Raw genomic sequence first — 22,665 nt, forward strand, 5'->3', positions numbered from 1 at the left:
CTCTCTCTCTCTCTCTCTCTCGCGCGCGCGCTCTCCCCCCCCCACCGTGTGTGTCTCTCTCTCGCGCTCTCTCTCTCTTTCCCCCCTCCACCGTGTCTCGCTGTCTTCCCCCCCCCCCCCCGTGTGTGTGCCTCTCGCTCTCGCTCTCTGTCTGTGTCTCTCTCTCGCTCTGTCTTTCAGCCAGTCTGCAATGTGTTTGCATTGCTGTAAATAGGACCTAGCTGATGTGACCTTTCCCTGCTCTGTTTTACTAGATTCTTGCAATCAAGCTGGCTGAGAGAGAAGCTGCTCGAGTTGTATTGGCCACAGACCCTGATGCAGACAGACTGGCTGTTGCAGAACAGCAAGAAGAGTGAGTATCAGTAATTACATTTTACAAGGCAGTTCTAACATGCCTATTTGTTTAAAAATTGAAGTTCTAATTAAAACAGCTACTATCCACAACTACATATATGCAAAGATAGCAGGAACTGCCGATGTTGGAGAATCAGAGATAACAAGGTATAGAGCTGGATGAACGCAACAGGTCAAGCAGCATCAGAGGAGCAGGAAGGCTGATATTTCAGGTCTGGACCCTTCAGAAATCATTTCTGAACAAAGGTCCAGACCCGAAACGTCAGCTTTCTTGCTCTGATGCTGCTTAGCCTGCTGTGTTCATCCTGCCTACACCTTGTTAACTTAGATATATGCAAATATTTATTTAATATAAAACAAGTAACTTTGGATGCTGAAGATCTGAAACAAACAAAGGCAAAGACAAAGTGCTCGATAAATTCAGTAGGTTGGGCAGCATCTGTGGAGAGAAAACAGAGTTAAAGTTTTGAGTCCAGTGACAACACTTTCAGGACTGGAAGCAGCTTGGGAAAAATGGTATTTATGCTGATTGATGGGGGTTCGGGGTTGGGGTATAGGGGATAGGAGTGAACAGATAGATGGAGACAGAGCCCAGAGAGAGAAGAAGAGTGGGCAGCCGAAGGGATTGTTAATAGTAAGCCAGGGATGAAGAGAGGCTGGATGGGTGATAGTAGAATCTGAGTAATTGAAAAATGGGTTGACTGTGCTGAAAGCAGCCCATTTCATGATAGGGCTTAGGTTTGTGGCCATAGGTAATAGACAAGGAAGGAGATGTTAATGCTCTCAAATTGTTAAATGCAGTATTGAATACTGAGGCTTACAGCCCTCAGGTGGAAGGTGAATTGTTGCACTTCCAGCTTGCAGTGAGCTTCACTGGAGCATTGCAGCAGGCCTGAGACAGAAATGTTGGCATGACTTTACTAATTATAGCTCATTTACATATCATTGTATGCATCCTCTTAAAAAGAAAGGAACTTTTCCTTTAGAAGCATTCGTTGAGATGGATCATTGTGTTGAATTTTTAATCTGAGTGCCAGTGGAAAATTTAAATTTGTTAATAAATCTGTATTGGAAAGCTAGTCTTAGTAATGGTGACCATGAAACCTGCCATTTTAAAAAAATGCAATCCAGTTTTATAAAAACCAAAAGAACTGTAGGTGCTGTAAATCAGGAATAAAACCAGAAGTTGCTGGAAAAGCTCAGCAGGTCTGGCAGCCTCTGAAGAGAAATCAGCGTTAACATTTCGGGTCAGATGACCCTTCCTCAGAACTGATGGTAGCCAGGGTCTAGGCCCAAAACGTCAGCTTTTGTACTCGTGAGATGCTGCTTGGCCTGCTGTGTTCATCCAGCTTCACACTTGGTTATCGTAACCAGAAAAATGTTGGTTTACATACCAGTCTAGTTTTAGTTCACTACTGATTCCTTCAAGGAAAGAAATCTACCATCCTTATCTGTTCTGGCCTTGCCTGACTCTCGACTCAGTGATGTGATTTACTCCAAACTCCCCTATGCATTTGAGCAACCAACACTGGTGTATCAAAGTTGAATGAAAGGCACAACGCAATAGACCACCCAGCATCAACCTTGACACCAGAGGCCCAGAAATGATAATAGCAAGGAACATCACATTGACAGAGTTTAGAACATTACAGAATCATCAGCACAGAAACAGACCCTTTTGGTCTAACCAATTCATGCCAACCATAATCCCAAACTAAACTTGGCCCATAACCTTGTGAACATTTCTTATTCACGTACTTACAGTCATAATGTTTGAAAGACGTTTAGGTATCTGCATCCACCACTTCCTCTGGAAGTTTAATCCTTACAAGAACAACTCTGTGTCTTTAAAAAATGCCCCTCATGTCTTTTTTTTAAACCTTCCTCCTCTCATCTTAAAAATATATCCCCTCATCTTGAAATCCACCCCCCCCCCCATTCTAGGGAAAAGAGACTTGCCATTCACCTTATCTATATCTTTCATGATTTTAAAAACCTCTATAAGGTCACCTCTCTACCTCCTACGCTCCAGTGAAAAAAGCCCCAGCTTTTCCAGCCGCTCCTCATAACTCAAACCCTCCATTCCTGGCAACATCCAGGTAAATCTCTTCTGAACCCTCTCCAGCTTAATAGTATCCTTGCTCTAACAGGCCAAGCAGAACTGGACACAGTACTCCAGAAGAGGCCTTTTCGTTTCTTTTACCTTCAAGAGGAACACCCTTTGGCCAGGAATTTGCTTTTCTTTTTTCCATTTTTTAAAAAATTTCTGTCTGCAGAGAGACAATTCAGCTTATTTTTGCCTTTATTGTGTGTATGTGCACAAGTGACAGTATCTGGGGACCTGTGCCAGAAATTGGGAGCTCTGTCCCACAATCTCGCTAAACAACAATCTGACGTTGTCTTTGTTGCCAAATCATGCAGCCAAGTTTCAGACACCTCCATTACCATCCCTAGGTACACGCTGCCCCACCCGCAAGACAGACCTACCAGAGATCGCGACACAATTCTCATAAAGCATTTCTGCACCTTCTCTGAAGTTTCTTACATCCTTCATTAAGCACAAAGCCTAGAAATTAACACAGTTCTCCAACTGAAAACAATCTGGTGCTTTAGAAGGGTTCAGCATAATTTTCTTGCTTTTCTGTGTGTCTGCTAATCTACCCTGGGATCCTGTATGCCTTTTAAATACTTTCTTGACCTGCCATGCACCTGCAATTTTGTGCTTATTTACACTCCCAGATGTCTCCAATTCTGCACATCTTTACCATTGTATATCTTGTACTACCACTTCTCTGCAATAAATTTTGACTGTCATGCGTCTGCCCATTCTCTTCCAAGTTTTGCATTGTCAACAACTTTGGAGATTTAATGGCACAGCCTGGCAGTCACCCAGGCTTTTCTGCCTAACAGTACCATGCATGGACAGGAAAGTATGGCTGAGAGTGAGGCAGGTAGAGGGATCTAGAAAGTAATGTTGCAGAGCCTGAGCCCCCATCCTTGCCCAATAGGTTCAAGAGTCTTGCTTGTTGTGTGGATGGGCACGGGGACTGCAGGGAAGATGAGTTGACTGACCACAACACCATGGTGCAGGGAGCCATTCAAGTGGGGGCAGAAAAGATAAATGTAATTGTAATTGGAGATAGTATAGTTTGGGCATAGACACTGTTGTCTATGACCAGGATTGAGAGTCCCTGAGGTTGTGTTGCCTAACTGGTGCTCAGCTTCGGGATATCATACCTGGGCTACAGAAGAACTTGGAGTGGTAGGGGAATGATCCAGTTGTCGTGGTCCATGTAGATATCAACAAAATAGATAAAACTAGGGCAGAAGTTCTGCTAAAGGAGTACGCACAGCTAGAAGATAAATTGTAAAGCAAAGCCAAAAAGGTAGTAATCGCTGGATTACTACCTGAGACATGAGCTAATTGGCACAGGGTCAATAAAATTAAGCAGGTAAATGTGTGGCATAAAGATTGATGTGGGAGAAATGGTTTTGAATTCATGGGGCATTGGCACCAGTACTAGGGAAAATGCGACCTGTTCTGATGGGATGGTCTTCATCTGAATCATGCTGGGATAAAAGTCCTAGCAAATCACATAACTAGGGCTGTAGACAGGTCTTTAAACTACATTGGGGGAGGTGCAGGGAGAGTTCAGTTGTAGGGGAAATTAGAAAACCCAAATTAAAGGAGGAGGTAAGAGCACGGGTTAGTGATGTCGTGGATGGTTACCAGACAATAAAGGTGAGGGACAGAACGGGTGATTGTCTTTGTCTTTATACACCAAGGTTTATAAAAGAGTGTGGAAATTTACCAGTAGCAAAAATTTAAAAGCATTGTATTTAAATTTGTAGAGGATTTGAAACAAAATTAATGAGTTAATGGTGCACATAAAAACAAAAGGGATTTGGTAGTGATTACTGGGGTATGGTTACAAGGACACCAGGTCTGGGAATTGGATATCCAATGGGACTCCCCATTTCAGAGAAGATAGACTGAAAGGAAAAAGGGGTCCTGTGGTTTTGCTGGTGAAAGAAGGAATCAGTGCTGTCATGAGAAATGACGTAAGCACAGGAGATCAAAATGTGCAATCAGTCTGGATGGAAATAAGAAGAAATAGCAAAGGGACGAAGCACTTGGTAAAAGTAATCTATGGGTCCCCAAGTGGTAGTTCTGCAGTGGGGCACAGTATAAACTAGGAAATATTAGAGGCTTGCAAGAAAGCCTTGGCAATACTCATGGGTGGTTTTTAACATGTACATAGATTAGAAGAATCAAATTAGTAAGAGTAGCCTGGAGGCAGAGTTCATTGAATGTGTTAGAAATTGGTTCCACAACATACTGCCCCAAGAAACAATGAGGGAGTAGGCTACTCTGGATTTGATATTGTATAATGAAAAGAGATTAATTGGTGACATCATAGTTAAGGATCCTGTAGGGAGTAGTGACCAGAGTGTGATAGAATTCAAAATTCAGTTGGGGGTGAGAAAATTGGGACCCACAATAGTGTTCTGGAATTAAACAAAGGGAATTACATAGGCATGAGGACAGATTTGGTCTGAGTAGATTGGGCAGGAATGCAAAATGGTAAGACAGCAGATGAGCAGCGGCAGTTGTTTAAGGAGCTACTCAATTCCTCACAACTAAAATATATCCCAGTGAGGAAGAAAGACGGTAAGGGTGGTAAAAAATATCTATGGCTAAACAAGGAGATCAAGGACAATATAAAGTCAAAAACTAAGGCATACCATATTGCTTAGGGAGTGGCAGACAGAAGGATTGGGAAACTTTCAAGCCCTAAACAAAGGGATACTAAAAAAATAGAACTAAGGTAAATTTTCAAAAGAAAACTAGTACAAAATATGAAAAAGAATAGCACAAGCTTCTATAGGTATATAAAAAGGAAGAGAGTCTCTAAGGTGAATGTTGGTCCCTTAGATGTTGAAACCAGAGAGTTGTGAATTGGGAATGCTGAAATGGCAGAGAAGCTAAATCAGTACTTTGCCTCAGTTTTCACTGTGGAGAGCACGAGTGCCATTCCTATTGGAACGGGCAAGTTGGAGACAATAGAAAGGGTTGAATTTAGAACAATCAACATCAATAGGGAAGAGGTACTCGGCAAACTATTAGGATAGAGGGTAGGCAAGTCCTCCCGGCCTGATGGCCTACATCCTAGGGTATTGAAGGAAATGACAGCACAGAGTGGATCCATGGGTTACAATATTCCAAAATTCTCTGGACACGGGAAAGGTTCCAGTAGATTGGAGAAATGCTAATGTAATGCTCCTATTCAGAAAGGGAGGGAGGCAAATGTGGGAAATTACAGAGCAGTTAGCTTAACATCTGTTGTTGGAAAAATGTTAGAATCAATTACGTTATCCATCAGAGTCAGCATGGTTTTATGAAGGGCAAATCACGTTTGACTAATTTGCTAGAGTTCTTCGAAGATGTAACAAGCAAAGCATTTAATGGAGATCCAGCAGATGTAAAATGTCTGGACTTCTGGAAGGCTTTTGATAAGGTGTCACACAAAAGATTAATTCACAAGGTTGGATCATATGGGATTAGGGATAATTTATTGGCTTGGTTAGGTGACAGGCTGATTGACAGAAGACAGTCGGGATAAATGGGTTTCTTTCTGGATGGCAATTAGTAACAAGTAGGGTGCCGCAGAGTTTGGTCCTTGGATACAGAGATAGAAGGCTCTGTAGCCAAATTTGCTGACAAAAATAGGTAGGATGGTAAATAGCAATGAGGAAGTAAGAACCTTACAAATGGATGTAGATAGTTAGGGGCCAAAATGTGGCAGATGGAGCTTAATGTGGGTAAATATAAGGTTTTCTAGCATTTTGGCCCAAAAAATGGGAAAGCGACCTACTATCTAAATGGGGAGAGGCTTCGGGGTACTCCAGTACAGAGGGATCTGGGTGTCCTTGTACAGCAGATAACAAAGAAAACAAATGAAATGTTGACTTTTATAGCTAAAATAATAGATTATAAAGGTGAGAAAATATTGTTGCAATTATACAAGGCATTGGTGAGACCGCACCTGGAATATTGTGCACAGTTTTGGTCCTCTTATTTGAGGGAAAATTGCAATGGCATTGGAGGCAGTTCAGAGGAGGTTCATTAGATTGGCCCTAGAGATGAGAGGCTTTGTCGTATGAAGAGAAATTGAACAATTTAGGCCTATACTCTCTGTAGAATTTAGAAGAATGAGGGGAATTCAAATTGGGGTATAAAAGGTGTAGATAAAATAGATGTGGAGCAGATTCTTCCATAGGGCATTCCAGGACGAGAGGTCTTAGGATAAGTGGGAGCAAATTTAAAATAGAGTTGAGGAGAAACTACTTCTCCCAAAAGGTTGTGAATCATGAAATTCACTACCCCAAAGTGTGGTGGATGCTGGGACAGTGAGTAAATATAAGGAGTTAGACAGATTTTTAACTGGTAATGGGTTAAAGGGATATATGGAGAAGGCAGGAAAACGGGGGGAATGAGGCATATCAGCCATGATCAAATGGCAGAACAGACTCAGTGGGCTAAATGGCCTCGTTCTGTGCCTATTTCTTATGACTTTATGTACTGATGCCATGTAAACTGTAGTGGGTCAAGAAAGTAGCTCACCCCCACCCTGTCAGCAGGCAATTAGAGATGGGCAGTACATGCTGGCTTAGCCAGCTGTTGTCACATCTCCCTAGAGAATGGAACAAACACATAATGTGTGCACTCTTGCTGACCTGTAAAGCACCTTGCAACATAACAGAGATAGCTATAACTGCAGATGCGGGAGTTAGAGATATATCAACTTACCCGCTCCCCTGATGCTGCCTGGCCTGCTGTGTTTCTCCAGCTCCACACTGCGTTATATCTGCAATGTAATAGAATTACTTTTCAGGGAAGTGAATAAATCATGTGGGAGTCATGAGGATATAGCCTGCAAGCAGCCTACAGTTCCAGACATGCTGGGGCACTTCACTGCTTTTTAAACAAAATGTTTAATTATACATTACGTTTATAGATGTTCAAAGAAAGTTAAGTGGTATTGGGCCAGTTTCATACCAAAGGTCATTGTCCAGTGAAGGGACTTTTCCATTATGGGACTGCATTCCATTGCTTGGCATTGCATCAGAATTGGTAACTGACTTGGTCACATGTTGTTTGCCTCCAGTCTGTCCCGAAGTAACGCATTTGAAAATGAAATTGTATTAATAAATTGAATGCTGCATTTCCTGTCCTCGAGCTGAATTATTTTAATGTGATTGGAAACAAACGGAGAGAAAACTATCTGAATTCCATTTCAAAAAGCCACCTTATGATGTGGCAAAACGGAATATGAAATGTTGCCACAGTAATTTACAAGAATAAATATTATCTTGAAAATCATGACTAAGGTTTTTAATAATAGGCTTTTTTTTGGGGAGTCTTTTTTTTTCCTTTGGATTTGGTAGTTTTTGTTCAAAGTTCGTACAAAATGAATTCTTGGCCTGTGCTGACACTGAATTGTGTGGAGCTCAGAAACATTGTGTTTGAACCTAATTCCATGTCCAGTGGTCTCTAAGATGGGCTACAACTAACTGCTGATCTTAGGCAAGGCAACAGGAACAGCAAATTGGGAATTGATGTTTCTTGCTTCTGCGCTGTGCCCACTCTCTTAGGCTGGAGAGTGTGGCTGTTGGGTAAGGTCACCATAGTCTTATCAGACCAGAGAGATGACTGGCACTGGGTTAACCGGAGGGTCACCACACCTCTGGTAAGGGGAGAGATTGAGGAAGAGAGTCTTTCATGGTAAGCTCAGCTGATGTTGGCATCACGCTGCATTGCATGCCAGCTATCCAGCCAACTGAGCTAACCAATCCCCTGTTGGGTAAAGGCAGGATCAGGCTCGGCACAGTTGCCACCACAGCTGGATCTTCAACTAATGACAACTGATATTTGTTCATATTGATTTTTTTTTAAATTCACACAATATTGATTGCCCATCCCTAATTGCCCAAAGGGCAATGAAGGTGCAACCAAATTGTTGGTCTGGAACCACATGAGCTGAAGGGCTTTGGTGAATCATGAATATTTACAACAACCGACAGTGGAAACGTTTTTATCATTGGGCTGGCTTTATATTCCAGATTTTTTTTACTGAATTCAAATTTCACCATCTGCCATGTAGGATTCGAACCAATGTCCCATTTCTCCTTGCATTCTGGATTATTAGTCTGGTGACATTTCCGTACACACCCATTTGCCCCTAATTGGCTGTTTGGGTAAGAATGAAACTGCTTTCAGTCATGTGTTTAGGAGGGATCACCCATACACGCACTGTCTCCAGTAAAAACCAAAAAATACTCAGGCTGTCAGAGAGATAGAGAAAACAGAGTTAGTGCATTTTCTGTGACCTTTTTCACAAAACGAAACAATATTTTGTCGCACTTCTACACCCTACCTAAAATGTATAAATTTGGAATAATCTGAAAATTTTGACAGGTTTGAAATAGATTTTTCTGTGAATCATTATTGCTCATAATTATCTGATCACACCTTTCACATCATGAGCTGGAACTTGTGGGTTCCCTGAAGTCTTTGTTAGTATCTTCAGGCAGCCCACCATCACATTCTGAAAGGAAATGAGGAATTGGCCAGAGTCAAATCATTTATAGTGTAATGCAGTTTGAATATATTATAAAAGAAATGTCTGTGAAGGATTTCTGTCAATTTCAGTTTTGGTTTTAGAAGTTGAATCATTGAACTTGATTATACAGTTAAAAACTAAAAGAAGTGTGGATGCTATAAATCAGGAACATAAACAAAGTTGCTGGAAAAGCTCAGCAGGTCTGGCAGCGTCTGTGAAGGGAAAAATAGTTAACGTTTTGGGTCCAGTGACCCTTCCTCAGAACTGATAGAGGCTGGGAAAATGTCAATTTATATGCAAAAAATAGGGAGGTGGGTGGGATAGGGAGTAAACGATAGGTGACTGATAAATGATTGTACAGTTGGTCAATTAAAAGAATGTTTAGCTCGCCTAGTGAATGTATGACTGAAGGAGGAGTTCTGCCCTAATATTAAGCTGCTCCATTCAGCTCTTAGCATGTGTTGAGTTTGCTTATGAAGGCTGGATATTTACTGTTGGGCTTGATGATTTATGACTCGGGGAAGTTTTCAAAAAACACATGGACAAATGGCCAGGGCCCCTCTCCATGTTAGTCGTAGACTAGTTGAGCTGTAGTTCCCTCTTCAGTAAGATAACTTGTGCATCTCAAGAGTGGCCACATGATGAGCACTAGAACACTGTAAAACCTTACTGCAGCAAGAGTCTGGCTTTAAGAGCGGGGAAAAGATGTTTAACACAAATGTGGCACAATTCCCAACGCTGGGAAATGTGTCTCTCACTGTTGCATAACTCTAAATAACAATGGTGAATGATCATGAAGACAATGATACATTAGCCCTATTCCTCAGTTCCAGAACCTCAAAGAACACACAGATTCATACAGAAATGTTACCAAAAGCTATCTGACAGTATAATGAGATCTGCTTCATGCTCTTGTTTCAGTGGCAGTTGGAAGGTGTTTTCTGGAAATGAGCTTGGGGCTCTCCTTGGGTGGTGGATGTTTAAGTGTTGGAAGGACAAACATCCAGATCCAGCTGATGTGAAGGATGTGTATATGCTGGCAACCACAGTCTCATCTAAAATCTTGCAGGCACTCGCAATTCACGAAGGCTTTCACTTTGAGGTGAGGTACAATTTTACAGCATTTCAGAAATTTTAATGTTTTTAATAAATATGCTTCTTTTTAGAAACGAGATTTTCAGAAAATAATCTGGAATCGGATTTGAGATGAGGTCCCTTTTACTGAGGCATCTCAAGACCCTGATTGGGAAGCTACGTTTATCCCTGGGGTGACGGGGGGAGTGGAATAAACTATCCCCCTTCTCACTGTCATTCAGTAACTTGTGCAGGATAAGTGTATGTTGAACAAAGGGTATATGATTGTGAAGGTGTTACTCTTCCACCTACAACTTCCTGATATCACCTGATACTTAGCTACTTAACATCAATAGCATCGCCCCAGTAAAAGTCACTAATCCACAAAGGATGTGGAAGCTTTGGAAAGGGTGCAGAGGAGATTTACTAGGATGTTGCCTGGTATGGAGGGAAGGTCTTACGAGGAAAGGCTGAGGGACTTGAGGCTGTTTTCATTAGAGAGAAGAAGGTTGAGAGGTGACATAATTGAAACATATAAAATAATCAGAGGGTTAGATAGGGTGGATGGGAGAGCCCTTTTCCTAGGATGGTGACGGCGAGCACGAGGGGGCATAGCTTTAAATTGAGGGGTGAAAGATATAGGACAGATGTCAGAGGTAGTTTCTTTACTCAGAGAGTAGTAAGGGAATGGAACGCTTTGCCTGCAACGGTAGTAGATTCGCCAACTTTAGGTACATTTAAGTTGTCAGTGGACAAGCATATGGACGTACATGGAATAGTGTAGGTTAGATGGGCTTGAGATCGGTATGACAGGTCGGCACAACATCGAGGGACGAAGGGCCTGTACTGTGCTGTAATTTTCTATGTTCTATGTTCTAATTTCAGAACAGCGTGATGTGGTACATTAAATACAGGCTGCATGTGGCTAATTGGGGATCCAGATTGGTCTACTTCAAATTTTATTTATCAATTTGAAATAGAAATACATACAGTTGTTTGGTATGGTATCTCAATTCATTGACATATGGCATGGACTTTCCTCTCTAGAGATGATGAGAAGTACAAATAATTCGGCGAATTTGCCTTAGAAAGATATTAACCCCTCTTGTTGAGACTTCACTTAAGTTCTGGATGACCCAGGCAGTGACTCTGTCACCTAAGAAATAAGTTTTAAAAATTCAATAGACAATAGGTGCTGGAGTAGGCCATTCAGCCCTTTGAGCCAGCACCACCATTCATTATGATCATGGCTGATCATCCACAATCAGTATCCTGTTCCTGCCTTGTCCCCATAACCCTTGATTCCACTATCTTTGAGAGCTCTATCCATCTCTTTCTTGAAAGTATCCGGAGAGTTGGCCTCCACCACCTTCTGGGGCAGAGCATTCCACATATCCACCACTCTCTGGGTGAAGAAGTTTCTCCTCAACTCTGTTCTGATTAACACCTTCTCAATCATGTACCCATTGTTCAACATGCACTTTTCCTGCACAAGTTACTGAATGACAGTGAGAAGGGGGATAGTTTATTCCACTCCCCCCGTCACCCCAGGGATAAACGTAGCTTCCCAATCAGGTCTTGAGATGCCTCAGTAATTCTATGATTACTACACTTGTTAATCCTGATTTCGCTAAATAAACCAGAATATGTTCATGTTACAAGGTGTTTACTCATATACTGAGTTTAAAAATTGCATGTAATATTTTACACAGAGCAAGTCAAAAGGCAGAATCCAGCCCATGTCTGTTCTACAGTCCATTCCTATTTTACCACCTGGAGTAATACTTAGCTGTTAACTGTGATACTTGTTTTGTTTTAGGAAACCTTGCCGGGGTTTAAGTGGATTGGAAATCGAATTGACGAACTCTTGCAAGGTGGAAAAGAAGTACTCTTTGCATTTGAAGAGTCCATTGGTAAGCAGTATTCCTGTGCCTTCTCTCTCTTCTGGTAAAGTCTTGTTTTTGCCAGAAGACTTGTCTGTGATTGCTCTAGACTTGCCACCATTCTATACATGTGAATTACAAGGCTGAAATTCAGTTCAGTAGTTCTGCTAATGTAATTAATTATTTCAATCAAGAATCATTATAAACATCAGCAGTGTTTCAAACCATATCTTTGCTGTGAAATCACTGCTGACCATCCAAATTTGTGTGAATTATGTGATTTTGTTTTAAATTGGTTTGTATCTCAGCCCATCTCCTCCCTAAAGAGCATTTGTAAATCAAAACGTAATGAATAAAATTTATAAGGGCATCTGGAGGACCTGGGTGTACGCACAAGTCATTTAAAGGTGATAGAGCAGGTTGTGAAAATGATTAATAAACATACAGTACTCCAGAGTTTATTTAATTGGGGTATAGGATTAAAAGAAAAGGAGCTTATTAAGACAGGAAATTTTGGAGTAACTTTGTGGATCTGACAGCATGTGTCAGGGAGAGAGAGAGACAGAAAGAGAGGGGAATGAAAAACAGAGTTGACATTCATAGAAACAGAAGACAGGAGCAGGAGACGACCATCTGGCCCTTTAAGCATGCTCCTCCATTCATCACAGTCATGACAGATTGTCCAACTCAGTAGCCTAATCCTGCTTTCTTCCCATTATCTTTGATCCTATTCACCCCAAGTGCTTTATCTACCTGCCTCCTGAATGCATTCAATGTTTTGGCATTGACTGCTTCCTTTGGTAATAAACTCCACAGGCTCACCACTCTTTGGTTGAAGAAATGTCTCCTCATCTCCATCCTAAATGGTTTGCTTTGATTCCTCAGACTGTGACCCCTGGTTCTGGGCATACCCACCATCGGGAACAACCTCCCTGCATCTACCCTGTCCAGTACTGTTAGAATTTTATAAGTGTCTATGAGATCCCACCCCACCTCATTCATCTGAACTCCAGCGAAAACAGCAACCTAGTCAATCTCTCCTCATATTGTCAGACCCGCCACCCCAAAATAAGCCTGGTAAATCTTCGCTACACTCCCTCAAGAGCATCCTTCCTCAGAAAAGGGACCAAAATTGCACACGATTTGAAGTGTGGCCTCACCAAGGCCCTAGACAACTGCAACAACACATCCCTGCTCCTGTACTCTCAATCTCTCACAATGGAGGCCAACATACCATTTGCCTTCTTTATCACCTGCATGCTTACCTTCAGCGACTAGTGCACAAGGACACCGTAGTCCTGCTGCACACTCCCCTCTCCTAATTTACAGCCATTCAAGTAGTAATCTGCTTTCTTGTTTTTGATTCAGAAGAGAATCACTTAACATTTATCCAAATTATACTGCATCTGCCATTGATTTGCCCAGTCACCCAACCTGTCGAAATCATGCTAAAGGATCTCTGTATCCTCGTCACAGCTCACCCTCCCACCCAACTTGGTATCATCTGTAAACTTGGAGATGTTACATTTTGTTCCCTCATCCAAATCATTAATATACATTGTGATTAGCTGGGGTCCCAGTACTAACTCCTGTGGCACCCAACTAGTTACCACCTGGCAATTCGAAAAGGATCCATTAATTTCTACTCTGTTTCCTCTCGCTAATGGTTTTCCATCCATCTCAATACACTTCCCCTAATCCCATGCGCTTTAATCTTGCATATTAATCACTTAAGTGGGACTTTGCCAAATGCTTTCTGAAAGTTCAAATATACTACATTGACTGGCTCCCCCTTGTCAACTTTGCTTGCCTCATCTTCATACAATTCCAACAGATTTATCAAGCGTGATATCCCCTTCGTAAATCCATGCTGACTCTGTCTGATCCTGCCACTGCTGTCTAAATGCTGTGCCATAAAATCCTTGATAATGGATTTGAGAATTTTCCCTACTCCCAATGTTAGGCTTACTGGTCTGTAATTCCCTGTTTTCTCTCTACCTCACTTTTTGTATACTGGAGTGACATTAGACACTCTCCAAGTTTGATATGATTCTTGTTCAGAACATTCCGCTGTCAGACCTGCTGAATTTCTCCACCATTTTCTGTTTTTAGATTTCTTTTTTTACATCCATTACATTTTTAATACAGTAAGGAAGTTATTATAATTTGTATAAAACAGAATATTGAACTAGAATATTGCATCCAGTTCTGAGCACTTGGAAAATATGAGCAAGCACTAGAGAGAGTGCAAAAGGTTCACAAGAGTGGTTCCAGGGATGTGATTCCAGTTGTGTACTGGCAAAGTGAAGATTCAGATGTGATTTGATGGAGCTATTTAATCATGAGAGGACTGAACAGAATGGGTAGATACAGAATTGGTGGAAGAATCGAGAATGAGAGGCCCAAGAAGCAATACAGACATAAGGAGAAACAAGTATTTAGGATTTGGAATGCACTGCGCAAGACTGTGATGGAGGCAGGCTCAATCAAAGCTTTGAATCGAAGCTGTCTAAAAAGGAAAAATGTGCAGTATTGTGTGGAGAAGGTGGAGGAAGACTACTAGATGCAGTGCTAATTCAGAGCCAGTGCAGATGCCAAATGGCCTCTTTCTATAACCATTCTGTGACTCTGTGATTCAATTGGATTTTTAATTGAAATCAGACAACTTTATTATCATTTTGTGATTTGATTTCTAGTTATTAAAAATGGAATTTAAGTTCAAATTCTCAAACATTCTGGGACTTGAATTTGTAAAGTGTATTATTAGTATTTGGACTTTTTGTACAGCTTGACATTGTTCAGTATTGAAATTATTCATTTGCTTTATCACCACCTAGAATCTTTGAATGATTACATGACAGAACACCCATTGTTCACTGATGGGAACAGTGTCTTCCTATGTACTTTGTCCAGACCCCTAATGATTTGAACACTTCTATTTAATCTTCTCACAACCTTCTCTTCTGTAAGGTTAAAAAGTCCCAACTTATCCAATATACTCTTATACTGGTTCTAGGATGAAAAAAATCATTCTCCTGAAACTTTTCTGCACTGTCTGTAATGCCATCACATTCCTGAAGTGTGGCACCAGGAGTTGGATGCAGCGGTCCAGCTGAGGTTGCACCAGTTTTTTTTTAATAGATAGCTTTGCCGCAACTTCCTTGCTTTCGCACTTCCTGGCCTGAACAATAAAGCCCAGGACCTCTGCGTTTTATTAACTTTGCTCTCAACCCGCAGTGCCTGATCTGATGTGCATCCAGGGCCCCTGCGGCTCTGCTTTCTTTCTATGTTCTTCCTATCAAAATGCATCATCTGTCTTCTCTGCATCAAATTTTATCTGTAGCATTGACCCGGTGTTGTCTTTCTGCTTTTTTTTTGCTTGCCTGCCTTGCCTGTGTTTGGATTTCTTTTATTCACACTTTTGATTAGATTATTTTTGCTCTGACTCTCCTAGGGTTTCTATGTGGTACACTATTGCTTGATAAGGATGGGGTGAGTGCTGCTGTCATCGTAGCAGAATTAGCAACATACCTGGAAACCAGAAGACTCACCATAACTGATCAATTGAATAACATTTACAGAACGTGAGTAGTATATGATTTGGTATTGAAGGAGGATTGGAACAGGATTTGTTGTGATTTAGCAGACCTGATATTTAAACATTCATGCCTCCTGGTCTTGTTCTGCTTTGTCTATTGCCTTCAAAATACATCACACTCAGACTCTCATTTCTGCACCTTCCCAGTAAGGTAGGATGAATGTCTGCACTCTCAATAGCAAACCTTCCTTGGTTTTAATCCTGACTTGTAATGATGTTCTGCCCTTTTTGCAGAACTGACCCAGATTGTGAGGAAGATAGAATATGTAACAGTGGTGAAGCAAGGAGTTACTTCTGTAGGAATGAATTAAGCATATTATGATGGCTGAACAACAGAGGGTGCAGGGCCTATCCTGAGGTTGCTTACAGGGTCTACTGGAAGCCCCTCATGGAGACAGTTCTATTCCCAACACCAACATGAAATCAGGAAAATTTTTATTAAGACTAAACAGGGTCTGGAAAGGCAGCTCAGTCCTGTTACACAACTTGCAGTATGTGGGAAATCTTAGATTCTCTTGGCAATCAGGATAGCCACATCTGCAGGAAGTGTCACTGATTTCATCACCTCGTGTGCTAGGTTTTGGAGGCACAGCAGTGTGTCCTCAAGGCTGTTAATGAAGACTCTGATGTCAGCTCTGATTAAAGAGTCATCCAGCCTCAAAACATTGGCTTGCTTTCTCTCCATGGATGCTGCCTGACCCATTGTGATCTCCAGCAATTTGTAGATGGGCAGGTTATTTGGGCTGATCAGTGGCAAATGAAATTTTAATCCTGAAAAGTATGAAGTTTTGCATTTTTTTTTTGGAAGAGTAACAAGGCAAGTGAAGTAGGTGATAAATGGTAAGATCAGGTAAGTTCAGAGAGACACTGTTGTATGGGTCTACAAATCCCTGACGGCAGCAGAACAGGTGGGTCAGTGGTTAATTGGGTAAATTGAACACTTAACTCTGTCAGTCAAGGCACTGAATACAAGACCAAGGGAGGTCATGATTGAGCTATAATAACCTTAGTTAGGCCACAGCTGCAGTACTGTGTGCCATTCTAGACACCACACGATAGGAAGGTGGTTGCAGAAGAGAGGGTGCAGAGGAGATTCACCAGGACGTTGCCTGGGATGGAACAATTCAGTTGTGAAGAGAGACCAAATAGACTTGGGGTTGTTTTCCTTGGAGCAGAGAAGAATCGGGGATCTGATTGAGGTTTGTAAAGCTCTGAGGGGCAGAGAGTCAGTAAATAGGAGGAAACATCCCCACTTAGAGGGGCAGCAACAACCACTGCAGTTTGAAAGTGATGAGTGGAAGATTTAGAAGGGGGTTTGAGGGGCGAAGAAAATTTGTCCAGTGTATTTGAAACGAGCTGCCTGAAAGGGAGGTAGAAGCAAGATCTCGCAAGTATTTGGATGAGTTATTGAAACACAATTGCCTAGGTGGTGATGGGCCGAGTGCTGGAAGGTGGGATTTTGAATAGTTGGATGTTTGATAAGCCCAAACACAATTGGTTGAAGGGCCTGTTTCCATGCTATAACAATCTGTGACTCTGTCTTCTTCTCTTCATATTACAAAGCTGCTCGTGCTTGTATTCTGAAGGTATTTACATTTCGAACTGGATGTTGACATTCACTGCCTCTATTTAGGTATGGTTATCACCTCTCCAAGACTTCCTACTTTAAATGCTATGAACCTGCTACAATCAAAAGAATATTTGATCGACTTCGAAACTACAGAAAAGACAATCAATATCCAGATTATTGTGGGCCATTTGAAATTTTGCATGTGAGAGATGTAACTACTGGATATGACAGTAGTCAGCTGAACAAGAAGTCAGTAAGTATAAATGTTAAGTTGTATGTTGCCCATGAGCCATTTGGAAGCTGTAAACTGTTCAAGTAGAATGACAGGTAATCCCTTTGGCCCTGGATCACATGGAGGCACTGTACTATGGGTAGTAGGAACTGTAGATGCTGGAGAATCTGAGATAACAAGGAAAATGAAGGAGGAGGGTTTAGGCCCGAAACGTCAGCTTTCCTGCACCTCTAATGCTGCTTGGCTTGCTGTGTTGCTCCAGCTCTACACCTTGTTATCTACAGTTCCGTGGGTATTGGCAGCTCTCTGATGCCTTGCAATGGTGTGTTTTGACCACTAATATGACAATGTTATTTTATCATCGAAAGAGACAAGATGCTGCTGGAAGTTGTGTTTATTTCCCAGAGACAATGGGAACTGCAGATGCTGGAGAATCCGAGATAACAAAGTGTGCAGCTGGATGAACACAGCAGGCCAAGCAGCATCTCAGGAGCACAAAAGCTGACGTTTCGGGCCTAGACCCTTCATCGGAGAGGGTTCTGAAATAAATAGGGAGAGAGGGGGAGGCGGACCGAAGATGGAGAGAAAAGAAGATAGGTGGAGAGAGTATAGGTGGGGAGGTAGGGAGGGGATAGGTCAGTCCAGGGAAGACGGACAGGTCAAGGAGGTGGGATGAGGTTAGTAGGTAGGAGATGGAGGTGCGGCTTGGGGTGGGAGGAAGGGATGGGTGAGAGGAAGAACAGGTTAGGGAGGCAGAGACAGGTTGGACTGGTTTTGGGATGCAGTGGGTGGAGGGGAAGAGCTGGGCTGGTTGTGTGGTGCAGTGGGGGGAAGGGGAGGAACTGGGCTGGTTTTGGAATGCGGTGGGGGAAGGGGAGATTTTGAAGCTGGTGAAGTCCACATTGATACCATTGGGCTGCAGGGTTCCCAAGCGGAATAGGAGTTGCTGTTCCTGCAACCTTCGGGTGGCATCGTTGTGGCACTGCAGGAGGCCCATGATGGACGTGTCATCTAAAGCATGTGAGGGGGAGTGGAAATGGTTTGCGACTGGGAGGTGCAGTTGTTTATTGCGAACCGAGCAGAGGCGTTCTGCAAAGTGGTCCCCAAGCCTCTGCTTCGTTTCCCCAATGTAGAGTACATCCCCACCCTTGTCTGCTTTCCGGAGAGACCACTCTCTCCGTGACTCCCTTGTTCTCTCCACACTGCCCTCCAACCCCACCACACCTGGCACCTTCCCCTGCAACCGCAGGAAATGCTACACTTGCCCCCACACCACCTCCCTCACCCCTATCCCAGGCCCCAAGACGACTTTCCATATAAAGCAGAGGTTCACCTGCACATCTGCCAATGTGGTATACTGCATCCATTGTACCCGGTGTGGCATCCTCTACATTGGGGAAACCAAGCGGCGGCTTGGGGACCACTTTGCAAAATAGCTGCGCTCGGTTCGCAATAAACAACTGCACCTCCCAGTCGCAAACCATTTCCATTTCCACTCCCCCTCCCATTCGTTAGATGACATGTCCATCATGGGCCTCCTGCAGTGCCACAATGATGCCACCCGAAGGTTGCAGGAACAGCAACTCCTATTCCGCTTGGGAACCCTGCAGCCCAATGGTATCAATGTGGACTTCACCAGCTTCAAAATCTCCCCACTGCATCCCAAAACCAGCCCAGCTCTTCCCCCCCACCCACTGCATCCCAAAACCAGTCCAGCCTGTCTCTGCTTCCCTAACCTGTTCTTCCTCTCACCCATCCCTTCCTCCCACCCCAAGCCGCACCTCCATCTCCTACCTACTAACCTCATCCCACCTCCTTGACCTGTCCGTCTTCCCTGGGCTGACCTATCCCCTCCCTACCTCCCCACCTATACTCTCCTCTCCACCTAATTTGTTTTCTCTCCATCTTCTGTCCGCCTCCCCCTCTCTCCCTATTTATTCCAGAATCCTCTCCCCATCCTCCTCTCTGAAGAAGGGTCTAGGCCCGAAACGTCAGCTTTTGTGCTCCTGAGATGCTGCTGGGCCTGCTGTGTTCATCCGGTCTTACTGTGTATATTTCCCATTGTTTTTAGATTAGGATATATCGGTGTGATGAATTAATTCTATTGAATGGTCGCAACAACAACAACTTGCAATTGGAATGGATTGCTCGCTAGCTAGACACAAGACCAAAAGGCGGACAGTTAATGAGACCAGCAGAAGGAGTGAAATGCTGTCCTTCAAGGATCAGTACCAGGACCACTTTCATAATTTATATTAATGATTTAGACTTTAGAAACACATAATGGGGGCAATTCTTTTTCAACTCTTAAATGGCGTACGGAATGGTGACAAATTTGGGATATGGAAATATCTGATCCTCTACACTGAGGACAGAAGGTTCTTATTTTGCACCTTATTTTCACACTAATCTCTCCTCCTTTATGCCGAGTTCATAATTTTCCCATGAACAGGTGAGAAACGAGACAGTAACAATTCCTGACTTGAAAGTCAGAGCAGTAATCGGGTGGAGGCAACTTAGAATCATAGAATGCCTATAGTGTAGGACGAGGCCATTCGGCCCATTTGGTCCATACTGACTTTCTGAAGACCATCTGACCCAGACCCAGTCCCCACCCTATCCCCGTAACCATAAAATCATAAGACAGGAGCAGAAATTAGGCCGTTCAGTCCATCAAGTCTGCTATGCCATTCAATGGATGTGAGTTTGCTCGCTGAGCTGGAAGGTTCGTTTTCAGACGTTTCGTCACCATTCTAGGTAACATCATCAGTGAGCCTCCGGTGAAGCGCTGGTGTTATGTCCCACTTCAACACATTGATTTGGAGCCAATCTACCATCCCCTGAGAAAAAGAACAGGAAATGACATCACCAGCACAGGAAATGACATCACCAACCCAAGGAACCCTAACCAGATAAATAGAAAGCGGGACATAACACCAGCGCTTCGTCGGAGGCTCACTGATGATGTTACTTAGAATGGTGACGAAACGTCTGAAAACGAACCTTTCAGCTCAGCGAGCAAACTCGCATCCAGAACCTCAACCTGAGCTACAAATCTTCTCAAAACTTGTTATTCCATTCAATCATGGCTATTAAGTTTCTCAACCCCATTCTACAGCTTTCTCCCTGTAACCTTTGATATACCCTTGACAATCAAGAACATATGTATCTCTGTACTAAATATACTCAATGACCTGTCCTCCACGGCCTTCTGTGACAATGAATTCTATAGATTTGCCACTCTTTAGCTGAAGAAGTTTCTCCTTATCTCTGTTTCAAATGGTCTTCCTTTTACTCTAAAGCTGTGACCTTGGGTCCTGCTCTGTCCCGTCAATGGAAACAACTTCCCAATGTCCACTCTGTCCAGGCTATTCACTATTCGGTAAGTTTCAATTAGATCACCCCTCATCCTTCTAAACTCCACTGTGTATAAACCCAGAATCCTCAAGCATTCCTCATATGTTCAGCTTTTCATTTTTGGGACCATTCTCGTGACAACCCTCTGGCCTGCTGCAGGGTCAGTACATCCTACCTGAGGTTTGGTGTCCAAAATTACTGTCAATACTCCATAAAGCTCTGGTCAGACAATTTTTAAAGCCTCAGAATTACATCCCTGCTTCTTTATTCTTGTCTCCTCAATAAATACCAACAATGTATTTGCCTCCCTAACTACTAACTCAACCTGCAAATTTACATTAAGGGAGCCCTGGACTAGGATTCCCAAGTCCCTCTGCACTTCAGATTTCTGAAGGTGCGCGGCCCCTCACTTTCCCACATTGTACTCCATCTGCCACTCTTTCACCCACTCTCCTAACCTGTCTAAATCCTTCTGCAGTCTCCCTCTCTCCTCAATACAACCTGTCCCTCTACCACTCTTTGTATCACCTGCATACTTATCCAGAATGCCCTCAGTTCCTTCATCAAGATCATTTATGTATAAAGTGAACACTGACTCCAAAATCTTACCTATGACCGAGATCAGGCTAGTTGGCCTATAATTTTCCATCATTTGTCTCACTCCTTTCTTAAACGGTGGGGGGGCGGGGGTGGTGTGGAGGATGGATGGGGGTTACATAAGTGAATTTCCAGTCCTCTGGGACCCTCCCTGACCCCAGTGATTCCTCAAAGATCACCACTAATGCCTCCACTTTGTCTTCAACTTTCTCCTTCAGAACTCTCTGGTATAGTCCTTGTGGCCCAGGTGCACGCGCACGCACACCCCGAGACTGGGGATATTACTCATGTGTTCTATCACGGGACCGACACACAGTATTTCTTCAGTTCCTCAGCCATTTCTTTGTTCCCCATTACTACTTTCCTAGTGGTCCACTGTCCACTTTTGCCTCTCATATAACTTAAAAAAAAAACTCTTGCAATCTTCCCATGGCTAAACCACCCAGCCTCCACATCTCTGGATACTATGGCCAATCCATCTAACCTGCACATCTTTCAACTGTGGGAGGAAAATGGAAACCCACACAGGGTGCACATGCAAACTCCACACAGACAGTCACCTGAACCTGGTGCTATGAGGCAGCAGTGCTAGCCACTGAGCCACTATGCTGCCCCAGTGGCTTACTGACTGCTTCTCTGGGCCTCTGTCTTGAGACCTTAAAGAGTTGGGAACATTCACAACACAAAAGGAGATCATTTAGCCCATTGTGCCTGCACCAATCAGCAAATATCTGGCCACACTGATTCCATTTTCTAAAATGCTGCTTGAACGTCATGAGAGTTTCTGACTCAGCCAGTCTTTTCAGGCCATGTGTTCCCCACACTAGCCACAACTTCTGGGCGAAAATTAATTCTTCTCAGCTGTTCTCTGAACTTTCCAATCACTAACCTAAAATCTATGCCTCCTGGTTATTCACCCTTATACAGATTGAAGAAGTGCATTCTGTGTACTCTGTGTAGGCCCCTCAGAATCTTATACACCTCTGTCAGGTCTCCTGTCAACCTTCACTGCTCCGAGGAAAACTACCCCAGCCTACCTAGTCTTTCCTCTTAGCTCAGATCCTGCAATCCAGGCAGCGTTCTGATAACTCTCTCTTCTGCACCCTCTGGTGAAATATCATCCTATTTATAATACATCTAGAACGGCACTCCAGTTGTGATCTAACCAGTGTTGCTAACCGTTCCAACATAACCTTCTTGCTCCTCTATTTGGTACCTTGGTAAGTATCCCATATGCCTTCTTGACCACCTTTATCTGCCTGCCCTACTATATTCAGAGATCTATGAATATGCGCGGCAAGGCAAGACCCCTTTGATCTTCAGTATATTCCAGCCTAGTACTATTCACTGGATAACCCTTGTCTTGTTTGCACTCT

The 22,665-nt window shown here is 43.0% G+C and overlaps 1 protein-coding gene across 3 annotated transcripts in view; it reads left to right on the plus strand.

Moving 5' to 3' along the window:
• pgm2l1 (phosphoglucomutase 2-like 1) overlaps positions 1 to 22,665 on the plus strand; it is a 116,946-nt gene that overhangs the window by 82,998 nt on the left and 11,283 nt on the right. For 2 of the 3 annotated variants that reach the window (XM_048532274.1, XM_048532276.1), the window contains exons 8-12: positions 255 to 352; positions 9,900 to 10,080; positions 11,872 to 11,965; positions 15,390 to 15,519; positions 17,167 to 17,356. In XM_048532274.1, coding sequence (XP_048388231.1) covers positions 255 to 352; positions 9,900 to 10,080; positions 11,872 to 11,965; positions 15,390 to 15,519; positions 17,167 to 17,356 — 693 coding nt within the window. Of the gene's footprint in view, positions 1 to 254; positions 353 to 9,899; positions 10,081 to 11,871; positions 11,966 to 15,389; positions 15,520 to 17,166; positions 17,357 to 19,406; positions 20,023 to 22,665 lie in introns of those variants that run through there. The other variant, XM_048532275.2, reaches the window with a different exon arrangement.

The sequence above is a fragment of the Stegostoma tigrinum genome, chromosome 6 (assembly GCF_030684315.1).
Source record: "Stegostoma tigrinum isolate sSteTig4 chromosome 6, sSteTig4.hap1, whole genome shotgun sequence".
Classification (NCBI taxonomy): Eukaryota; Metazoa; Chordata; class Chondrichthyes; order Orectolobiformes; family Stegostomatidae; genus Stegostoma; species Stegostoma tigrinum.